The sequence below is a fragment of the Gopherus evgoodei genome, chromosome 1 (assembly GCF_007399415.2).
Source record: "Gopherus evgoodei ecotype Sinaloan lineage chromosome 1, rGopEvg1_v1.p, whole genome shotgun sequence".
Classification (NCBI taxonomy): Eukaryota; Metazoa; Chordata; order Testudines; family Testudinidae; genus Gopherus; species Gopherus evgoodei.
The window spans coordinates 48,544,657-48,569,020 of NC_044322.1; the positions used below are offsets into that span (position 1 = coordinate 48,544,657).

General features: G+C 44.0%; 1 protein-coding gene across 2 annotated transcripts in view; it reads left to right on the forward strand.

Annotated features, from left to right (window-relative positions):
- Positions 1-23,961, forward strand: part of SERTM1 (serine rich and transmembrane domain containing 1) — a 37,042-nt gene extending 13,081 nt beyond the window's left edge. For both annotated transcript variants that reach the window (XM_030563469.1, XM_030563463.1), the window contains exon 2: positions 20,833-23,961. In XM_030563469.1, the coding sequence (XP_030419329.1) occupies positions 21,019-21,342 (324 nt within the window). In that variant the 5' untranslated portion in view covers positions 20,833-21,018 and the 3' untranslated portion in view covers positions 21,343-23,961. The remainder of the gene's footprint in view (positions 1-20,832) is intronic.
- Positions 23,962-24,364: the final 403 nt, after the last annotated feature.

Here is a 24,364-nt window from a genome sequence, read left to right on the forward strand (position 1 = left end):
TCTTAGTAGGGGAGTCCCAGTGCTAGTGCACCATTAGCGCAAAGTGAGTTCAGCTCAGTAACATGTATCTAGATTCTTAAGGGAATAAAAAAATCAACTCTGACATTCCACAGAGGAGAGAGGAGGGGGTGGAACTGGTGCTTCTGGCTCCACAAGGAGACTGCACCACCAGGCACAGATATCTGTCCCCAGCCTCTCTCAATTCTCTGGGTTTTGGAACCCATGTCCCTTGTCTAGCAAGTACCACCCAACTGAGGGTGAGTCATTTGTCACCAAGCAGTCCCACCGCTCAGCAGTCTGGGATAGGGTAGGCGTGCCTATGCAAATACACTCTCTGAAATTCTTTCCACCAGATGTCAGTGTAGAGCTTATCCTGACACTGCTTACAGTAATAATCAAGATGGCCCATTTGATAAATACAAATTAATATACATTGGAAAACATAATCCCAATTATACATATAAAATGATTGGGTCTAAATTAGCTGTTGCCACTCAAGAAAGATCTTGGAGTCATTGTGGATAGTTCTGAGAATATTCATTCAGTGTGCAGCAACTGTCAAAAAATCTGAGAATGTTGGGTATCTTTAAGAAAGAGATAGATAATAAGACAGAAAATATCATATTGCTTCTATATAAATCTATCATATGCCCACATCTTCAATACTGCATGCAGATGTTGCCCCATCTCAAAAAAGATATACTGAACTTGGAAAAGGTTCAGAAAAGGGCAACAAAAATGAGTAGGGGTTTGGAACGGCTGCTGTATGAGGAGAGATTTATAAGACTGGGACCTTTCAGCTTTGAAAAAAGACAACTAAGGGGGGATATGATAGAGGTCTGTAAAATCATGACTAATGTGAAGAAAGTAAACAATAATTTCATTTGGTGACCCCTAGTTAATAGACAGCAGGTTTAAAACAAACAAAAGGAAGTATTTCTTCACACAACGCACAGTCAGCCTGTGGAACTCCTTGCCAGAGGATGTTGTGAAGGCCAAGACTATAACAGGGTTCAAAAAAGTACTAGATAAGTTTATGGAGGATAGGTCCATCAATGGCTATTAGTCAGAATGGGCAGGGATGGTGTCCCTAGCCTCTGTTTGCCAGAAGCTGGGAATGGGCAAAAGGGGACAGATCATTTGATGATTATCTGTTCTATTCATTCCCTCTGGGGCACCTGGCATTTGCCACTGTTGGAAGACAGGATACTGGGCTGGATAGATCTTTGGTCTGACCCAGTATGACGGTTCTTATGTTCTTAAGCAGGACGGAGTGGGCTTGTAGGCTCTAAAGTTTGACATTGTTTTATTTTTGAATGCAGTTATGTAATAAGAGAATTCTACACTTTCATGATAAAGAGATTGCATTACAATACTTGATGAGGTGAATTGAAAAATACTATTTTGTTTATCTTTTCTACAGTGCAAATATTTGGAATAAAAATATAAAGTGATCACTGTACACTTTATATTTTGTGTTATAACTGAAATCAATATATTTGAAAATGTAGAAAACATCCAAAAAATATTTAAATAAATTATATTCTGTTATTGCTTAACAGTGTGATTAAAACAGCAATTAATTGCTACTGTTTTTTATCTCACGATTAATTGCAATTAATTTATTGCTTGATAGCCCTATTTTTTTTTTTTACTATATAAACATAATTTTTTAGCTAAACTCTAGGAGGACATACCAATCAGAGACACAAAACATACCAGGCACCCACTCAGTTTGTCTTTCATACAAATGCTTGTCCCTTAGAAATTCAGTCACTTTCCCCCTTAGTTCTTTTGCCTTTACAGTCTGGTCATCGCTAATCTCTTAAGTTTGGGTTTTTACTCTTTTATAGGAGTTTTCTCAACATGCCCTTCTCCTGCTAGCTGTCCCTTTAAATCTGGCTGAGATAACCAGGTACAGCTCTAATTTAAATGGCCATTCGGCATCTGACTTCTAGGGTTTGCACCTCCCTGCTAGTAAGTATTTTGTTCCTTTGCTTTACTTCCTCTCTGTCACCTTCCTTTGAAGTGTGAGTGTGGTCGCAGCGCCAGTGCTGGGAGAGAGCTCTCCCAGTGCTGCAGGTACTCCACCTCCTCATGGGGATTAGCTTGCAGCGCTGGGAGCTGCGCTTCCAGCGCTGCGGCACTGTTTACACTGGCGCTTTACAGCGCTGTATCTTGCAGCGCTCAGGGGGGTGTTTTTTTTCACACCCCTGAGCGAGAAAGTTGCAGCGCTGCAAAGCGCCAGTGTAGCCAAGGCCTAAGAAAACAGCTAAATGTTACACAGGTTGGGCCCGATCCCAAGTTGCCCTGCGCCTTGTGTAGCCATGGTACAAAGTGCAAGTAAAGTTCATTTGAGTCAGAATGGTAACAATTTACATTCTCTCTGCATTGGTTTAAACTGATTATACCACATACAGAGCAATGGAAAATCTGACCCATTAAATGTATTCCAGATGGTAAAAACACAGACCCCACACATCAGCCTATTTAATCAAGGGCAAGGTAAGTATCCCTAAGCCTTTGAAGCAGGTTAAGTGTCCTTTTTTGAAGCCGAGGAGAAAAAACAAACATACATTTTCTCTTGCACAAATACCACCTGATTTAATTGGTAGCCAAATCACCTGGGATTCCTATCTTGTTAGTTCATAAGCTAAGAAGTGAAGGGCTTAGTTAGGACTTTAATGGGAAACTGCTGAGGAAATAACTAGTTGTGGCAGGCAGTAGTTTTGGTGATTCACTAGGTGGCACTCTTCCCACTGAGGCATTATTTAGCTGATTCCATGCCCCAGCATAGTGTCATAGGACTCTGTGCTGTGCGAGGGTCCATCTTTCAGATGAATGTAAAAACAAGATTCTTATTATTTGGACTTTTTAATTGCTAATGGCAATATTTACAGCAATAGGGAGTACTAATCATGTAATTCTGGCCAAATTCTCACTGGGGAATTATGTTCTATCTCCCCAGCTAATCACCCTGTAGCTTCAATTGGAAAAAGTGATCTTACATCTCTCTTCTGAGCTACTGCATAGTTTGGTTGTATGCAACTTAAAGGCTACATCCTCCCACACCACTGTTGGTTGCACTTCAGTGCTGAAGGGATCCCTGCATATCAAGTTTGTTGAACGCTTTGTTAGCTGAAAGGAGTCTTATATGCATAAAGCTCCATGCAAAAAGGAAAACAGTTGTAGGAAAACAACATAGTTATATTCTCCAACCAGTACTGGCAATAAATAATACTTAGTCCTGCCATGAGTGCAGGGGACTGGACTAGATGACCTCTCTGGGTCCCTTCCCGTCCTGCGAATTCTATGACTAGTGAGGTCAGTAAAGCAGACCAACTGCTGCTATTTAAACCACTTATCATCTAGTGACATGGTGGTTAAAATGCTCAGGCTGGTCTATATTAGTGCTCCAATGAGTGAAGCTGTACCGACGGTAGAGCGGAGTGGACAGACACTCAGTGGTTAGTATTCTAAATTAGAACTTCAGGAGCTAGGTTCAATTCCCTGTTCCACTACAGCCTTCCTGTGACCTTGAGTAAGTCATTTAATCTTTGTGTATCTCAGTTCACCTTCTGTAAAATGGGTGATGATTGCACTTCCCTGCCTCATTGGGTTGTGAAAATAAATACATTTTTAAAAATATGATTGTGAGGTGCTCATTTAGGATTTATTTAGGATACCAGAGAAAAGGAGAGAGGTGGTGGGAGATTCTAACAAAAATACTAGTGTCTAAAACATTTCAGTTTTCAGTAATCTCAAACTGGCACTCTTCATGAGCACTTACAAACCTCCATGATAGCTAAAATATCTCTCATCTCATAGTCCCAACAGGTCAGAAAGAAACAAGAAATCAAGGTGCCATCCCTGAAAAAACTCGTAAGGTCTGTGACCAATACGCTGAGAAGAAAATGAATATCCCAGACTTATTTTGGTTCCCCACTCCTCAGCCTTCCCAACTGTGTAGAGCCCCAGCAATTGTGAAGAAGATCCATTAAATTGCATTTTTGCTGAGGCCAGGCAATGAAAGAAAATGGTTGAATCAAGATATGGAGAGAGATGCAACTGCATTGTAACAGATTTATAACACTGTGTAACCAAGGTTATCTAAAAAGTACCCTATTTACTGTATGTCATGTTGAGATTGCAGCAATCATTTGTAACCCAGTTTAGTCTGCAGTTGGGGACCACTACTGACTCACATACTGCTCAACGTTTAATGAAACATTAAACATATTCTGGTGTCAGGATATGGTATTAATTGATGTTGTCTGTGCTGTTGAAAACAGCTCATTGTAATTTTCTCAAGAAATAGCCTTTCAGAGGGGTGCCATTCAGGGAAAGATGTAAACAGGCAATAAATTAGAATAAGATTAGTCAGGTTTCATCTGCGAATTACACTTAGAGATGAAAGGAAGAATAATAGCTGACAGAAAATATTTAAAGAGCAGTTCTACTTTGAAAAGTGACCATATAAGAATGGCACAATCATATTCAATAGACTGTCTCCTGGTATGTAGTCAGTGATATCTGGTGTCTTAAGTAACAATAAGCATTTATTATTTTTTACACCTATTAGGGCTGAAGAGCCAAAACGAAGAGCGGAGCTAGATTCGTTTCCTTTTTAGCATCATCAGCAGATTTGTTTACTAAGCTCCAATCAATTCAAGCTATGCCAACATATTGAAACGTCATGAGATTGCACAGTGAAGGCCTAATCTGAAGGCAGGAAGGTTACACAAATGTAAAATGAGAGCTCGATTTGGCTTGTAGAGTCTTCACTATTGGGACTGATGTGGGATGGAGTTATGCAGGAATAAACTATTCAGGAATAACTCCATGTGTGAACACACTTTCTCTGGAATAAGTGTCCATCCATGAAGTTATCCCATTTTAAATGTTTCTATTCTAGCTACTGAACTTTAAATTCACCCCTACCTTAATCCACAACAACTTTCAAGCGTAGACAAAAAAAATGCCTTTTTTTGTTTCAGTTTTCACCAAAAAAGTTGGCAGTGATTGAACAGCTAACATACTGAACATCAGTGTAAATGGGGTAGGCTAAAATAATGTCAAACCAACTTAATATCCTTCTTTGACAGGGTAACAAGCCTTGTGATAGGAGGGAAGCAGTAGAGGTCATATATCTTGACTTTAGTAAGGCTTTTGATACTGTCTCACATGACCCTCTCATAAACAAATTAGAGAAATATAGCCTAGACTAACCCACTGTAAACTGGGTGCATAACTGGCTGGAACACCATATTCGGAGAGTAGTTTTCAATGGTTCAAAATTGATCTGGAAGGGCATATCATGGGGTCCCATAGATATCTGTCCTGGGTTCAGTTCTATTCAATATCTTCATAAATAATTTGGATAATGGCAGACAGAATGCACATACAAAGTTTGCAGATGATACCAAACTGGGTGGGATTGCAAGCACATTGGAGGACAGGATTAGAATTCAAAATAATCTTGACAAACTGGAGAAATGGTCTGAATTAAAGGACAAATGCAAAGTACTGCAATTAGGAAGGAATAATCAATTGCACAAATACGAAATGGAAGATGACTGCCTAGGAGGAGCGCTACAGAAAAAGATCTGGGGGCTCTTGTGGATCATAAACTAAATATGAGTCAATGTAACACCGTGGCAACAAAACAAAACAAAACCACCACCATCTTCTGGGATGTAGTAGCAGGAGTGTTGTAAGCAAGACATGAGAAGTAGTTCTTCCACTCTATTCAGCACAGTGTCCAGTTCTTGGTGCCACATTTCAGGAAAGATATGGACAAATTGGAGAAAATCCAGAGGAGAGCAACAAAATTTATTAAACATCTAGAAAACATGATCTATGAGGGACGATTTTAAAAAATGTGTTGGTGTGGTCTGGAGAAGAGAAGACTGAATGGGGACATAACAACAGTCTTCAAGTATGTAAAAGGTTGTTAGAAAGAGAAAAGTGATAAATTGTACTTCTTAACCACTGAAAAGACAAGAAGTAATGGGCTTAAAAATTGCAGCAAGGGAGATTTAGGTTGAACCTTAGGAAAAACTTCCTGTCAGGGGGGTTAAGCACTAGAAAAAGTTACCTATGGAGGTTGTGGAATCTCTATCATTGGAGGTTTTTAAGAACAGATTAGACAAACACCTGACAGAGATGGTCTAGACACCTGCAGGGAACTGGACTAGATGACTTATTGAGCATATCTATGATTTCTAGAATTCCAGGAAGGAATTTGGCCCAGGATGTTTAGGCAAGATTTTTCCCTCCAATTATTTGCACACTTGTACTAATGAGAGCAAGGCCTCAATCCTATACTGTGCTAATTGTTCATTGGGCCTGGAGATACTGTTTGTGGCTCCCCAAGCTTAGGGCTGGTAGGGGAGCCAGTTTGACCAAGCAGAGTTTAAGGCAGTCCAGGACCCTTTAGCCACACTCCTTCCAGGAACATATCAGTCACAGGCTGTGATGAGACCACTCACCTCACGTGAGTGCCCCTACTGGACAGGTGTGTCTGCACCTGCACTCTCTCAGCTTTGCTCTGCTTGTGGTGGCCCCTGTTGTGTTGATAGTTAAACTTCTCAAGGAGGTTTTCAGTGATTTGGCCCTGTCATAACCTATTCCCAGATTTGGACCTTTCCGTCCAAAATATGGGGGTTAGCATGAAAACCTCCAAGCTTAGTTACCAGCTTGGACCTGGTAAAGCTGCCACGACCCAAAAAATTAGAGTGTTTTGGGGCACTCTGGTCCCCCCAAAAACCTTCCCTGGGGACCCCAAAGACCCAAATTCCTTGAGTCTTACAACAAAGGGGAATAAACCATTTCCCTTCCCCCCTCCAGGTGTTCCTGGAGAGATACACAGAAGCAAGCTCTGTGAATTTAAACAGAGGAATTCCACCCTCCCTATTTCCAGTCCTGGAAACAGAAGTACTTCCCTCTTCACCCAGAGGGAATGGAAAGTCAGGCTAGTAAATCTAACACACACAGATTTCCCCCTGACTTCTTCCTCCCACCAATTCTCTGGTGAGCACAGACTCAATTCCCTGGAGTTCCCCACCAAAGAAAAACTCCAACAGGTCTTAAAAAGAAAGCTTTATATAAAAAGAAAGAAAAAATACATAAAAATGGTCTCTCTGTATTAAGGTGACAAATACAGGGTCAATTGCTAAAAGAAATATGAATAAACAGCCTTATCCAAAAAGAATACAATTTAACACATTCCAGCAACTATACCCATGTAAATACAAAGAAAACAATAGAAACCCTATGGTCTTCCTATCTTTGTACTTACAACTTGGAAACAGAAGATTAGAAAGCCAGGAGACAGAAAAAATCCTTCTCATAGCCGAGCGGGAGTATAGGCAGAAGACAAAGAACTCAGACACAAACTTCCCTCCACCCAGATTTTAAAAAGTCTTGTTTCCTGATTGGTCCTCTGGTCAGATGTTTCAGGTTACTTCTTTCCAGGTGAAAGAGACATAACCGTTAGCTATCTGTTATTTACACGCCCCCCAAATTGCAGACAGTGGGGAGGCTCACTGGCGGCGATTCCTCTAGAACTTTAAAATAAACAGATTAATACAACACATGCACCTTTACATATACCACTAAGTATATAACTAATAGACTTCTACATTTTAAGAACACTTTTTAACTACTGGATTCTGGGAAACACTCACGGGAGAGAGCATCAGCTACTTTGTTAGAAGCTCCTGGAGATGTGCTGAATTTCAAAATCAAAATCTTGGAGAGCTAAACTCCAACGAAAAAGTTTCTTGTTGTTCCCCTTGGCAGTATTGAAGCCACTTTAGTGCAGCACGGTCAGTTTGTAGCTGGAACCGCCGTCCCCAACCATGTGGGCGTAGCTTTTCCAGGGAGTACACACTGGCGTAGCATTCCTTTTCACTGACTGACCAGTGACTTTCCCTCTCAGACAGTTTCTTGCTGAGAAACACGACAGGATGGAAGTTGGATCCATTGCTCCTGCATGAACACTGCTCCTATCCACGCTCCGATGCATCCGGGTTACTAGGAATGGCTTGTCAAAGTCCGGGGCCTGAGCACAGGGTCAGACATGAGCGTTGCCTTAAGTTGGGTAAAGGCCTTTTGACACTCATCAGTCCACTTAACTGCTTTGGCTGGGTCTTTTTGGTCGGTCGGTCAGTGGGGCAGCGATTGGCTGTAGTGTGGTAACAAATCGCCTGTAGTACCCCGGCCAAGCTAAGAAGGATTGGACCTGTTTCTTTGACCTTGGGACAGGCCACTTTTGGATAGCATCCACCTTGGCCTGTAGGGGGTTTATGGTTCCTCGACCCACCTGGTGCCCCAGGTAAGTCACTCTGTTTTGGCCTATTTGACACTTTTGGCCTTAACAGTTAGTCCGCCTGCCTGATGCACTCAAAGACCTTTTCCAGGTGTAGCAGGTGTTCAGGCCAGGAGTCTGAAAAAAACTGGCCACATCATCGAGGTAGGCAACTGCATATTCCTCCCAGTCCTGCTAGTAGACCATCTACCAGCCTCTGGAAGGTGGCGGGTGCATTTTGAAGGCCGAAAGGAAGGACATTAAATTCATACACCCCCGCATGGGTGACAAATGCTGACCTTTCCTTGGCAGGTTCATCTAGCGGTACTTGCCAGTACCCCTTGGTTAAGTCTATTGTAGAGATGAACTAGGCACGTCCCAACTTCTCCAATAGCTCATAGGTGCGTGGCATTGGATAGTTGTCCGGACAAGTTACCGCATTTAGCTTACGGTAGTCCACGCAAAAGCATATTTCCCCATCTGGTTTGGGTACCAGAACCACTGGAGATGCCCATGCACTGGTAGATGAGCGGATTATACCCATCTGTAGCATGTTCTGGATCTCCCGTTCTATAGTAGCTTGGGCGTGAGGAGACACCCGGTAGGGTGAGGTTCTAATTGGGTGAGCATTACTTGTGTCAATGGAGTGGTATGCCCATTCAGTCCGTCCTGGGGTGGCTGAGAACAATGGGGCGAAGCTAGTGCACAGTTCCTTGATTTGTCGCCGCTGCAGACATTCCAGGGTGGTTGAGAGGTTCACCTCTTCCATGCCACCGTCTTTTTTCCCTTCGTAGTAGACACCGTCAGGCCACTCAGCATCATCTCCCTGGACTGTAAACTGACAAACCTGTAGGTCTCTGGAATAGAAAAGCTTGAGAGAATTAACATGGTACACTCTGGGCTTTAGTGAGGAATTGGGAAATGCTATGAGGTAGTTCACAGTTCCCAGGCGCTCTTGGACCGTGAATGGCCCTTCCCATGATGCTTCCATCTTATGGGCCTGTTGCGCCTTCAAGACCATAACCTGGTCTTCTACTTTGAAGGAACGTTCTCTGGTATGTCTGTCATACCAGGCCTTCTGCTCTTCCTGAGCATCCTTTAGGTTTTCTCTAGCAAGGGCTAAAGAGTGTCGGAGGGTGCTTTGTAGGTTGCTTACAAAGTCCAGAATGTTAGTTCCTGGAGAAGGCGTAAACCCCTCCCATTGCTGCTTCACCAACTGTAATGGCCCCTTAACCTCGTGACCATACACAAGTTCAAATGGTGAAAACCCTAAACTGGGATGTAGTACAGCCCTGTAGGCAAACAGCAACTGCTGCAACACTAGGTCCCAATTATTGGAGTGTTCATTGACGAATTTACGTATCATGGCCCCCAAAGTTCCATTAAACCTTTCCACCAGGCCATTGGTTTGATGGTGGTACAGGGTGGCAACCAAGTGGTTCACCCCATGAGTTTCCCACAGTTTTTGCATTGTCCCTGCCAGGAAATTAGATCCTGAATCTGTAAGGATGTCGGAGGGCCAACCTACCCTGGCAAAAATGTCTGTTAGGGCCAGGCACACAGTGTTAGCCCTGGTGTTGCCTAGAGCTACTGCTTCCGGCCATCTGGTAGCAAAGTCCATGAAAGTCAGTACGTACTGCTTTCCTCTGGGTGTCTTTTTTGGGAAAGGACCCAGAATATCCACAGCGACTCGCTGAAATGGGACCTCAATTATGGGGAGTGGCTGGAGAGGGGCCTTGACCTGGTCTTGGGGCTTTCCCACTCTTTGGCATACCTCACAAGACCGGACATACTTGGCAACATCCTTGCCCATCCCCTCCCAGTGGAAGGACTTCCCCAACTGGTCCTTGGTTCTGTTCACCCCAGCATGGCCACTGGGATGATCATGGGCTAAGCTTAAGAGCTTCCCCCGGTACTTAGTTGGAACCACCAACTGTTTTTGCGGCTGCCATTCTTCCCGGTGTCCACCAGAAAGAATCTCCTTGTATAAAAGTCCTTGGTCTATAACAAACCGGGATCGATTAGAAGAGCTGAGAGGCAGTGGGGTGCTCCGTGCCGCCGCCCAAGCTTTCTGAAGGCTGTCATCTGCTTCCTGCTCAGTCTGGAACTGTTCCCTTGAGGCTGGGGTCACCAGTTCTTCCTCAGACTGTGGACTTGGGCTTGGTCCCTCTGGAAGCGATGTAGGTGATGGGGTTGTTTCCGTTGCTGGTGAACCGCTCTCCGCTGGCGCACCTGAGGGTATTTCAGGCTCTGGCTGAGCCTTTTGGGTATGGCTGTCTGTTGCTTCTGCCAGTTCTGGCTCGCTGGCACCCTCTGGTGTTGAGTTTGAAGATGTGGTTGCAATTGCTGGTGCAGGTTGCTGTTCCAGTTCCGGGCCTGGGACTGGAGGTGCTGTGGCTGTTTCAGTGGTTGGCATGGAATCCGGGTCCACTATCTCTGTCTGGGTCTCTGGTAACACAGACGGGGCGTCTGTGGATGGCTCAGGAACAGGAATGGGTCTGGAAGCTTGCCTGGTTTGGCTATGTGTAACCACTCCCACTCTCTTGGCCCGCTTCACCTGGTTGGCCAAGTCTTCCCCCAGTAGCATGGGGATGGGATAGTTGTCATAAACTGCAAAAGTCCACATTCCTGACCAGCCTTTGTGCTGGACAGGCAGTTCAGCTGTAGGCAAGTCTACAGCTTGGGACATGAAGGGGTAAATTGTCACTTGGGCCTTTGGGTTGATGAATTTGGGGTCTACGAAGGATTGGTGGATAGCTGACACTTCTGCCCCTGTGTCTCTCCACGCAGTAACCTTCTTTCCACCCACTCTCAAATTTTCCCTTCGCTCCAAGGGTATTTGAGAGGCATTGGGCCTGGGGATCTTTGGTGTGATGGTGGTGTAATGAACTGCACTCGGTTGGTGGTCTTTGGGCAGTTGGCCTTGATATGTCCCAGTTCATTACACTTAAAGCATCTTCCATCTGACGGGTCACTGGGTCGAGGTGAGTTACTGGAGACTGGTGAGGTGGAAGAATAGGGCGTGGCTTTACTTGGGTTGTATGTGGGGTCTTTGGCTGTCCTCGGTTGTAGGGTTTATTGTCGGTGTGCCCCCTGGGGTATTCGTTCCCCCTGACAGTAGCTTTCTTGCTTTCTGCCACTTCCATCCATCTGGCTCCGATCTCCCCCACCTCGGTGAGATTTTTGGGTTTTCCATCTTGTATGTACCATGTTATGTCCTCAGGAACACCATCCAAGAACTGCTCCATTTGTATGAGGAGGTGCAGTTCTTCCAAGGATTTAACATTGTGTCCTGATATCCAGGCCTCATAATTTTTCCCAACATAGTAGGCGTGTTTGGGAAATGACACAGCTGGTTTTCACTTTTGGGTTCTGAAATGCCGACGGGCATGATCCGGGGTTATCCCCATTCTGTATCTGGCCTTGGTTTGAAAAAGTTTATAGTCGTTCATGTTCTCCTTAGGCATTTCAGCTGCCACCTCTGCTAAAGGTCCACTGAGCTGTGGCCTCAATTCTACCATGTACTGGTTTTCAGGGATGCTGTACCCAAGACAGGCTCTTTCAAAATTTTCCAAGAAGGCCTCGGTGTCATCACCTGCCTTGTAGGTGGGAAATTTCCTGTGATATGGAACCATAATTGGCGAAGGGTTGTTAGGATTGGCTGGCGTGTGCTACCCAGCCTGCGCTAAGTCCAGTTCATGTTTTCTCTGTTTTTCCTTCTCTTCACTTTCTTTTTGTTGTTTTTCCATGTCTCGGTGGTGGGCTGCATTTTTGGCTTCTCTTGTTTTTGTAACCTTTCCATCTCTTGTTTGTGAGTTGCCTCATCTCTGGCCATCTGTGTTCTGAGCAGTTCTATCTGTTTTTCCATTGCTTCGAGCTGTACTGCGTCTGGTTTTCGTGACATCCTGTTTCCTTGTGTTGGGGTGCCATCCGGTGTTTATCTTCTGAACTGCAGGTTCTCTGTTGCCTCCTGGGGTCTGCCTAGCAACAGTGCCTTTTTCCCTTTCTTCCTCTAGCTAATCTTTTAAATGTAAAGTAAACCAGAAAAACCACTTTATTTGCATGTGTATAGTGCCGGTATTTGACTCCTAATGGGAATGCTATTGTGTGACAAAAGACCTGTTTGTCACAGCTTAATGGTTCCTTGCTTAATATGCAAGCCAGAAACTGCAAGAGAGAGCAGAGAAAAAAAAATCTCTGGTTCCTTTTAAAACCAAACTATCTCTGCTTAAAAGCCCGAGCAGAGAAAAAGAAAATAATATTTCTACTGGCTTCTGGATTCTATCTTTCCCACAATGCTGCACACCATGTCATAACCTATTCCCAGATTTGGACCTTAGCGTCCAGAATATGGTGGCTAGCATGAAAACCTCCAAGCTTAGTTACCAGCTTGGACCTGGTAAAGCTGCCACGACCCAAAAAATTAGAGTGTTTTGGGGCACTCTGGTCCCCCCAGAAACCTTCCCTGGGGACCCCAAAGACCCAAATTCCTTGAGTCTTACAACAAAGGGGAATAAACATTTCCCTTCCCCCCTCCAGGTGTTCCTGGAGAGATACACAGAAGCAAGCTCCGTGAATTTAAACAGAGGAATTCCACCCTCCCTATTTCCAGTCCTGGAAACAGAAGTACTTCCCTCTTCACCCAGAGGGAATGGAAAGTCAGGCTAGTAAATCTAACACACACAGATTTCCCCCTGACTTCTTCCTCCCACCAATTCTCTGGTGAGCACAGACTCAATTCCCTGGAGTTCCCCACCAAAGAAAAACTCCAACAAGTCTTAAAAAGAAAGCTTTATATAAAAAGAAAGAAAAAATACATAAAAATGGTCTCTCTGTATTAAGGTGACAAATACAGGGTCAATTGCTAAAAGAAATATGAATAAACAGCCTTATCCAAAAAGAATACAATTTAACACATTCCAGCAACTATACCCATGTAAATACAAAAGAAAACAATAGAAACCTATGGTCTTCCTATCTTTGTACTTACAAATTGGAAACAGAAGATTAGAAAGCCAGGAGACAGAAAAAATCCTTCTCATAGCTGAGCGGGAGTACAGGCAGAAGACAAAGAACTCAGACACAAACTTCCCTCCACCCAGATTTTAAAAAGTCTTGTTTCCTGATTGGTCCTCTGGTCAGGTGTTTCAGGTTACTTCTTTCCAGGTGAAAGAGACATTAACCCTTAGCTATCTGTTTATGACAGGCCCTCTGGCTGCGTCACACACCATTGGTAGGTGTACAAACAAAACAGACCCTTTCTGGGCTACAAATCCAATAGGGGCTTTCCTGGTGCCCTCTGTAACATTGTGGTCTGTAGCCCTGTCTCCAGGCTCAGTTCTCTGTCCTTCTAACAGGGTCACAGTACCCTAATTAGTCTTGGCCCCTTCTGAGCTAGCTTCCAATGGTACCTGTTCTATTATGGAGCAGTGCCCCTGGGCCTCTCCCTGGTGACTTTTTGCTCTGTAGGAAGCCTTCCAGACCCCAGCTCTCCAGATGAGTCACTAGTTCAGTTTGATCCCCTTTTGAGTTAACATGGTTCAATTAAATGCTGACCCTCTTCAGGGTCTTCTGGCCCCTTCTCTGGGCTTGGTTAAGCTCCCTTCTCTGGGCTCAGGCCACTCTGCCTGTGGGGGAGGTGGTCGGGGCCCACCCACTACTCCAGGTCACAACCCAGGGACCCTATAAGTAGCAGCCATCAGCTGCTTCTCTTTAACTACTTGCTGCTGCATTTCCCTGGGCCACTTCCCTTCTTAGCCCCAACACTGTCAGCTTCGCCCTTACTTGAGAGCACTGAAGTCTTGCTTGAGTCCCAGTCAGCAGAAGCACCTTCATTCTCAGACTCCAGCCAGGAACTGCTCTGTCCAGATACTGTAACTCCTGCATCTAGCCAGGAGCACCCAATCTGCTGTCAGCAGCAACTTTTATATGAGCTTGCTGGGCTCTGACTGGCTGCTCCCTGCAGCCTCTCTCTGGTTGTCTGCTTTCCCTCAGCCTCTCTATGCAGCTTGGAGGGCCCACCACTACTACTGTTTCTTGGAGCAGGGTGTGGTAGGACCAAGAGGCCTCCAGCAGGGGGCCTCAAAGGGCCTGATACACCCCATCACACAGCCCTTACATCAGTGCTAACCACCTATGCTAGCAGGGCCTGTATGGGGAAATCTGGCTGCTTTTCAGCTTCTTCATGATGCAGAAACTGCCCAAGGGAACATAGCAAGATAGACAGGCAGGCTCTATCTCATTTTCTTTTCTCATAATAGGTTCTGTGCCTTCCTATGAACAACATCAGAACTGCAGGGCCTATTGTGTTCCCATTGAAGTCAATAGGACTTTGCCATTAATGTCAATGGGATAATGAAAATTTGTCAAATGCACCTGAGATACATTTGAATCTAACATTTCTATATGAAGTTCCTTCCTCTTAAATATATATTTTAAATGTAACACTTTTTATGGGTTGCCCCAAAATGTTTCCAAAGAGTCCCTCTTATCTTGTGGTAGGCATATTCACATCACTTCATGCTTACGTTGGGCCAGATACTCAGGTACTACTCAGTGTGAGTAAGGGAACTGGAGTCTAGCCCATCTGAATATAACATTTTATACTGTCTATTATATTGATACACAATATTCAGTTTTTTTAAAAAACAACAATCTAATAGATATTGTAATGATCTACATTGAGCATAAAAGCCCCCAGTACAGCAAGTCATGTCTATCCAGGGCCGGCTGCAGGCCCCAGCGCGCCAAGCACGTGCTTGGGGCGGCACGCCGCGGGGGGCGCTCTGCCGGTTGCCGGGAGGGCGGCAGGTGGCTCCGTGGACCTCCTGCAGGCGTCCCTGCAGAGGGTCCGCTGGTCCCGTGGCTCCGGGACCTGTGGGAGGTCTACTGGAGCTGCGGGACCAGCGGACCCTCCGCAGGGACACCTGTGGGAGGTCCACCGGAGCCACGGAACCGGCGAGCGGCAGAGCGCCCCCCACGACGTGGCGCCGTGCTTGGGGCGGTGAAATGGCTAGGGGCGGCCCTGTATCTATCTATCTATCTGTCTATCTATCGATATGCATATTTAACTTTAAGCCTATGATTAGTTTCCTTGAAGTAACTGAAACAACTTGTGTGCTTAAAGCAAAGCATGGGCCTAAAATGCTTTGTTGAATTGGTCCATAATTCTTAACTGCAAAAGTAGGACATACCAGATTTAAAGTTTTATAAAGATTTTGAATAAATCTCCCATGTTTTACCAAATTAAAACAAGCGTGAATTAATTTTAGATTATTATAGAGAAATGCAATTAACAACTGATCCGCTGTTCACTGTGATGATTAATCAAGGACAAAATCTTTTATATCAAAGCATATTTTTAAACATAATCTAGCCATAAAACATTTAAATAATTACAGACTAAGAAATCATTACATTTTATCCCATTACTTCACTTTGTGCCACTAAAGTAAAGGAGAATCTCTCCCTGTTGAATCTAATAGAACTGTGTACTTTAAATATTATTCCTTGGTGTAAATAATATTGGGGTTAAAACAATGGTTTGTTTCAACATATTTTATGAATCAGTATAAAGCTATATACCAAAAGGGTCAGATTTTCAAAACCCAGCCTTCTTTTTTGTGTCTGAAATTTGCAGGTGCATTTTTGCACCTCTTATTTTGTGGACACAATTTAGGCCATTTGGATGCCTAATTAAGAATGGCAAAAGAGTGTGCAGTAAAACCAAGGCAGATTTCATACCACAGTGTAATTATTTATTTATCTATGGAGACACTTAAATTGCATTCACTCACACTAGAGTCTAGGTATGGAAAACATTTGTAATATTAAAAGACTTTTTACTGCTTATTTAGTCATTATTACTTGGGTACTTAGGGCTATTTATGGCATATAATGTTTCTCCTAAATTTAATTTACAGTGAAAAGCATAATGGGTAACTCTATGCTAATTATTATGGAAACTGCAAGTCAGATTTTTTAGCACTCTCAGTAGGTGTCTCCTTAGGCTTTTATTAGTCTGCCAGAGAAGAAACAGCACCAGCAGAAACTTATCTCATCCTTCTTGAGGATCATTAGTACAATTTCTTGCTTTTCTCACAGGCAGGTAAAGTGTCAGCCTCATGAAGAAACAGATTCTTAATTAAGTTAGGAGAACTGACAGGAAATATAAATTTCAAAGGTAAAGTTATAAGGTGGAGCATTATGGGCAAGAGTGTTGGAACATTTTCATGGAAACATAGCAAGATGCTATAGTGTGACATCCAAAAAAGACCACAAAGTGATTATTTTAAGGGCCTGTGTAAATGTGTGGACTCACCCCCACAGCACCTCCTGCTGGTTGCTTCGGGGAATTAGCTCGATTCCAGCTACGGAGCGCCCTCTGCAGGCCAGTGATCCACCTGTCCTCCGCTGGCCCCCGGCCCCTCCCTGGACCTCAGTGCCCCGTTAACTGGGTCTCTCCTCTCCCAGGGGAACCCCAGCCCTCTATCCCCACTTTGCCTCAGTATTGGCTACTGCCCAGTCATTGTCCAGCCCCATGCCCTGGGGCAGACCAGTATCAGCCACTCATCATAGGAAAAGGGGTTTTGGCCTGGCTGCCTTCTCCCATCCTCTGGCTGCCCCTCTGCAAGCCCAGTACCTTGGAGACCTAGAAGTAGGCCCTGTAGCCTGGGGAGTTGCTGGCCTAGGGCTTCCCAGCTCCTAAGGCTTTTCCCCCAGCCCTGCCTCCCTGCCTGCCTTCAGGTCCCCTGGGTGAGTCCCTGAGCAGCCAGGCATGTCTCTCTCTCCAGTCAAAGAGAGACTCTTTCTGTTTCTGGCTCCCATGGCCTTCTTATACAGCCCTGTGGCTCAGTTTGGAGCATGGCCCCCAGCTGCAGCCACTCCCGTCATCGGCCCAGGCTTCTGGCTCCAGCTACGGCCCCTTGTCAGGGCTTTTTTAACCCCTTCTCTCCCACAGCAGGAGTCCACCCTGCTACAGCTTGATTCTGCCACTGCTATTTGCATGGCATAGACTCTACACTGCAGGAAGCTTTAGTGAAGTCACAGAGGATTATCTATGAAGTAAGACGCTACTCAATGGCAGTAAAATGGCAGAACTGGGCCTTAATAACGATAACAATGTTTAGTTAAAACTGGTTGCATTTGAAAATATGAGTCCTCTCAAGATGTCCAATGTAGTCTGTAATAAAAACCACTTATTTTAGGAACAGGCAATTCAGTTTTTTTAAGAGTTTTCTTTGTGTGGTTTTGTTTTGTTTTGTTTTACTATTGGGTAATCTCTTTGCCCTTTAAGATGACGTTAAATGAAGGCTGAAGAGTTCCTTGCATCAGAAGTTCAGCTTCCTGTTTCACTCATGGCTGATTCTGAAGTGGACATGTGCAAAGAGGCTTAGGGTTAGATAGGGTACAGTGCCTCCTGGAGTTCAGGAGAAAATGACTGCTGTGTTTGTTTTGAACAGCATGCAACCTGGGCTCCTTGGCCCAGGCTCCTCCCTGGTCCCTCTGGATAGTCTAGAGCTGTTAGTGACACTGATCTTTCACAGTCTTTTCCGTCCCTAGATTACAATGTTGCCTGCCCTTTCTCAAGGGCACAACAATGAAAGAGTCACTTGTATTCTTCCTCCTCTCTTATGCACCTGTGGAGGGTTGGATACATCAGAGCCTTAAGGCACCTGTAAAATCAACTTTGCTTACTTTCATCGGCTGGAGAGTATCGAGTGCTCACTGATATAGTAGAAAGGTGCAGATACAAACCTAATAAATGTAGGTTTAGAAGGAAAATCTTGGCAAGGGAAAATCCTTCTCTTCTCTACAAAGCACTAAAAAGAATAGATAAAAATGTTCCTCCAAGCCTGGAAATGAAGGTTAAAAATACTTAAACTGAATTGAAACTAAAGTTTAAGGTTCAAAGCAAGTTCATCGTAGGTGGGACCCCTGTCTTCTTCAGCTTCATGCTGGAGACTTTGGTTCTCTGTAGATGTTCTCTTCTTGTAGGGGAAGAAAAGGTCACTACCTTTCTCCAACAATATGAGAGGATTCAGCAGGTGCATTTAAGGGATGGATGTACGTGTAGATAGATAGGCAGTTGGTGTGATTCTCCAATGCCTTATAGCTTGAGTAGCTATTGACACGAGTACAAAGTTAATGGACACTGGCATACAGAGGTACCAAAACAGAATATTAGCATTTTACACTCATTTTCTACTGATTAAGCCCATTCTAACTCTGGTGCAGCATATCTACACTGGGGATTGGCTACATGGTGCAAAAGCCACTAGTATAGACCTCCTCTTGCCTCAGTTTTACCCTGACTGTTGGGATCATCTGAAGCACCTGAGCCTCCAGATTTAAACATGAGGGGTCTGGAAGCAAAGTATTTTCAGTTGAAGGGCCCTCCTCCATCTATGGAATCCACTGTCTTAGAGCTTGTCTATACAAACCTTAAGTCTTAGTTCATGGCAGACTGGGGTATAAATCTACCCTGCACTAGTCTGCCCCACTTTAAGTGTCAATGCAGACCCTTCTGCCAGCCTACCACCCATGGAAAGTTTTGTGGTGTGCTTTGATTGACCTCCCTTTGAAACAGGAGTAAGTTAAAGCGCACTGGGGAGCTTGTAGTGTGCAGCAGCAGGGTCCACACAGGCACTTTACTGTGTGGCACATTAGTACAGAGTAGATTTGCACCCCAGAGTGCAGTGAACTAAGTGTTTGTCTAGATGAGCCCTTAGATCAAACTACGGCTCGTGGGCTGGATCTGGCCCACCAGCCATTTTAATCCAACCCTCGAGCTCCCCCTGGGGAGCAGGGTCTGGAGCTTGACCCATTCCAGCCAAGGAGCAGGGTCAGGGGCCACTCTGCACAGCTCCTGGAAGCAGCAGCATGTCCTTCTCCAGCTCCTATGTGTAGGGGAAGCCAGAGGGCTCCACTCCACACTCTTCCCCTGCCCCAAGCGCCACCCTCACAGCTCCCATTGCTCGGGAACTGCAGCCAATGAGAGCTACAGGGACGGTGCCTGCAGATGGGGCAGCATGCAGCAGAGACTCCTGGCCACGCCTCCACGTTGCAAACACAGGGGGGACATGCCGCTGCTTCCGGGAGCTGCTTGAGGTAAGTGCTGCCCGTATCCTGCACCCCTGAGCCATCTCCACATGCCCCAACCCCCTGCCCCATCCCTGATCCACCTCCTGCCCCCCAAACCGCTCAGTTCCAGCCCAGAGCACCCTCGTATACCCCAAACCCCTCATGCCCACCCCACCCCAGAGCCCACAACTCCAGCTGGAGCCCTCACCCCCCCCTTATACTCCAACCCCCTCCCACACCCTGATCTCCTCGTTTCTGGCCCCACCCCAGAGCCCGCACCCCCAGCCAGAGCCCCCTCACTTTGTCCTACACCCCAGCCCCAATTCCATGAGCATTCATGGCTCGCTATACAATTTCTATACCCAGATGTGGCCCTCGGGCCAAAAAGTTTGCCCACCCCACCTTAGATTGAGGCTAAGTTTGCTGAATTGTGGGTGTTGGAAGGAAAAGGTGCAGTTTTTAGCTGAGAAGTTTATTTTATTGAAGCCACCTTATCAAAGCAGATCAGCCTGGTAATGATTTGATTCTTGCATTTTAATCTTTGTATATGCACTTTGTGAAATTAGATCAGCACATTTTATAAATGTAAAATAAATAAGCCAAGGCAATTTCTCTGGTTCTGGTTACCTTAAACAAGACATCACAGAGATATAGATTTAATAATGGTAGTGGGTTTACCATCTCTCACCTTGCTTAAAAACCTGACTCTGGGATTACAAGTTTAACTCTTTAAAAGGATTTTTTAATTTTTTTCTGGTGTGGAAACAGAAAGTTGATGGCCAATTCCTGAATTCCTGCATTTTGTAAAGATTCCCTTAGCAAAGAATGCATACTGTAGCACAAACCTTCACCATAGATTATGAAACAGCATTTATTTGGCCAGCACCATGCTCCAACAGGGCTTTGGGGTAGCTGGGATATCACCAGTTTAGTTCATGTTGAGGCATCACATGACACATGAACTGGCAAACATGACTGTAGATGACATCAGTAGAGATGGCCTGAGGCACTAAATTCAGATTTGGATCTTCATTATGAAACATCCCACCTCTACAAAATTCGAGAGTGCTTGGATTCTGGGGTTCATTTGGCTCCATGTGGATATAGTAAGTGAGAAATTTGGATCTGGGTTTGCAGTCCAAGACTTTCTCCCACACCAAGTTCAGAGCTGTTTGGATCGGGAGTTTTGGATCTGGCTAATCTCTAGTAAAAGCTGTGGGAGATTTATGTGCAGAATTTTCTTTCTACCCCTGCTTTTTGGGGAAAACAGACCATAAAGCAACAGATACTGATTTATTTTTTTTTCTTTTCTTTTTTAAGTTCTTGAGGTCAACTGTATGGGGAAATAATTTACTGTTTTTAAAATTATATTGCCTCAGGTGAACAATTAAAGCACATGGTCTAATAGTAAAATTAATTTTATTGTTCTTTTCTTTCAGGACTGAAGGATACAGCATCTTATATGACCTGTGGGTTTGAGAAGTGAAGAATAACTCTGATCAAAGGGTGACCTGTTATGTCTATGTTGTGATGGAAAAATGAAAACATCTACAATACAGCATTTTTAATACTTCTAAAACTGCCTTTGACTACAACATCTATTCCCTTCAAAACACACACACAAAATGTCGGAACTTGACCCTTCATCTGGATTAGTAGGAAACATGGAAAATGGGACTTTTCTGGAGCTATATCCCACATCCCTGTCAACTTCAGTGGATTCCTCATCTGGCCGCTTATCAAATGTCTATGTCTATGTTTCTGTATTTCTCAGTCTCTTAGCATTTCTTCTTTTGCTATTAATCATTGCACTTCAGAGGCTGAAAAACATCATCTCTTCCAGTGCCTCCTACCCAGAATACACTAGCGATGCTGGAAGTTCTTTCACTAATTTAGAAGTTTGTAGTATTTCTTCCCAGCGATCTGCTTTCTCAAACCTTTCTTCTTGAAAAGAAATGAAGGAAATATATTGTGAATGGAGCAACTTTGTCCAGCTTTTGAGGGAAATAGTGCATGCAACGTTTACCATTGAGGACTATTAATCATGAAAGAGGTGACTTTTAAAGTTCTCTTTGATTTTTCTCCCTCTTTTTAGTTTCCATTTCCCCTTTTATTAATGTTGCTTTTCATCTTAGAGCATGGAAAATGGCGTCTGGTCATAGCTTCATGTATATACTGGTAATGCCGCCTTTCTCTCATACGTATGCACATCTATGCATACACACTGACTTCCTGCCAAATTTAAATATAGTTCTAGGTGGATGTTCTAATTCTTCTCTGCAGTTGTATCCCTCTTACCTGGATTTCCCTTTGTTAGTGTGTCATTGACTTTTCACTGGATAGCGTCTTCTGGACAAGATCATTTTCACAAAAATGCCACCACACTGATTTAATAGACAAATTGGCGCCTGGGCAAATTTTAAAGTTGTTGGGTGGAGTTTTTTGTTATTTTGTTTTTAATTGTGATGTCATTTCAATATTTAAATTATGTTATTAAAACAAAACTAAAATAATGCTTTTGTTAACAAACATTAATTTTGTCTATGTATACCTGTCCATTGAATCTTTCTGTATAAAGCCTCTACAAGTCAACTTTCACATACACTTTGACATATTGCTTAATTTTATTTAGCAAAAGCAGCTAGAATAAATATGCACAGTTGTAAACTCAAGTTGTACTGTATGTTGTAAAGATATTTTTAGTACCTACCTGCATGCAGTTGACAGGACTACCTGCTTCTCAGGGGGATGGTTTCTGCCTCTGCCTCACAAATACAGCACACTTCCTTTCCACACTTCAGTGCTACTCTAGCTTATTGTAAACACAATCTGAGCAGCCTTTTCTCTCTTTGAGAGACACATAACTCCCATTACCGTTGCTGGCAGCTGATTGCCTGTATTAAGAGCCCTTATAGGCATGAGGAGTTCTTACCTCAGTGGAGCTGCTTACATCAGTCAGAACTAGTGAAGGGCCAGATTCTGCCTTCTCCTTACTTGGATGCACAGTGGGGTGGCAGAGCAAGGCAAATCCTTCTTGGCATGGCCTGTGTAAGGGCCAGGCAATGTCGCAGTCCCTTCACAGAGCCTGCGCTCTCCCTACTCCACCAGTGATGTACAGTGCCCCAGTGAGGATAAGAAGAGCTGGGGGGAGGTGAGGCCATGGCCCAGCCCCTCCTCCACACTACGGTATGGGCCCAGTACACATGATGGGAGAATAAGCTGTACCCCATTAAGAGGTGTAGTAGTGGGGGTGCCTTCGTCCTGCTCTAGGGAGTTCAGGGTCACGTATGTTGAGCCTAGGTGCCTCCCAATGCTCCTCACATCCCCATAGTGCTGAAATGGTATAACCTAGCCCCAGGCGAATAAGGGTGTGCAGGACTGATTCCAGCATAGAGAACAGACCCATACACACTTACGTAATTGGTATGATATACTCTCAGTAACTGTCCATTGTGTCCAAATGTAATACAGTAGCGTCCTTGATTAAAACGGAGTCCTGTGTTCGGTTACTGTCATAAAGCAATTATTATTATTGCAAAGCACAATTCTGTGAGGTCTCTAGCACACCTGATGTGGGTTTAGTCCCATTTAATTGGCAGTGATACGATATGGAATGCAAAGATTGGTTTGTTATTGCAGCCTCCAAATTGTTCCAGGTTACTACATTATAGCGTCATTACAGAACATGATCCAATGGGAATAGTTGTACGTTGGGCTCAATCCTGCTTCACATAAAGTCAATGGGTGCTTTGCCCTTGAGCAAGATCCAACTCAGTTAAAGGACCATGAGGAGAATAGAGACGTGTCATCGCTGGTTTTAACTAGCAGAGCTGCACTAGTAGCTCTAACTGACCAGTGTTACAGTTCCCCTTACAAACAGTGTGCCCGATCCTGCAGAGGTCTGTGCGCTTCCTGCAAAGTACCAGCACCTTTCACACCCATCACCCAATCAATCATGAGATAATTGGATCCTTGGAGGATCAAGTCATGTATTATTTGGCCAGCATGTTGTTAAAGTTAAGGAGTTGTTGGTATATTACAGCCTATGAGGCCACAGCTGTACATGGAACACTCTACAACTTTTTAAAACATTTTTATCCTCTCGGCTCTCAGTTTGCTAGAGGCAGGACACATATCCCCAAATCCAGCATTAATTGGATGCTCTATGAAAATGCAGTATTTTTACCATCAAATGTAAATGTAGTAATTAGAAATATCTTTATTCAGTGCCAAACAAAGGCAGATTAAATTGGAGTTGGTGTTTTCAACTTTTAAAAATTAATGTATTATACAATAAGTTTTGGTGTTGATTAGATTCTTCTTAGAGTCAAGGCATTTTGTTGCAAAATAAAGAAATTAAGTCACTGGGATTGCTGATTCACCCTGCTTTTATAAAGATATTTAGTCTCTCAATTACTCTGTTCATCCAGACATAGTTTTCCTCGAAACAGCTTCACTCCATTTTCACTAGAAACTGATGAAAGGACAAGGGGAACTACTAAGTTATTTATTTAAAGTTGAACAAGAAGTAACATTTCCTTTATGAAAGCTGTTTAAGATCCCAAAATCTGTAAAACAATGTCTTTGTGTGTAGACTTCTAAATACAAATAAATTAACTTTAAAACAAGATAGCTGAAAACCAACTCAACTTCATTTACCTGCCAAGGCCTGAATTCAGTCGCCTGTGTCTCCTTTACAGCAAATGAGGTTAATACCCATATAAAAAATGGAGGTGGGAGCCACAGCATGAAAATGGGTAATATTATCTAAGGGTATGTCTACACTACAAAATTAGGTTGATTTTATTTAAGCCGACATTGAGCCTCCGATTTAAGCCAGTCGATTCTGCATGTCCCCACTTTGCTCATTGTGTCGGCAGAGCACATCCTCACTAGCAGGGCTTGCATTGACACATGGAGCGCTGCACTGTGGGTAGTTATCCCATAGTGCATGGAGCCGAATGAAATGTT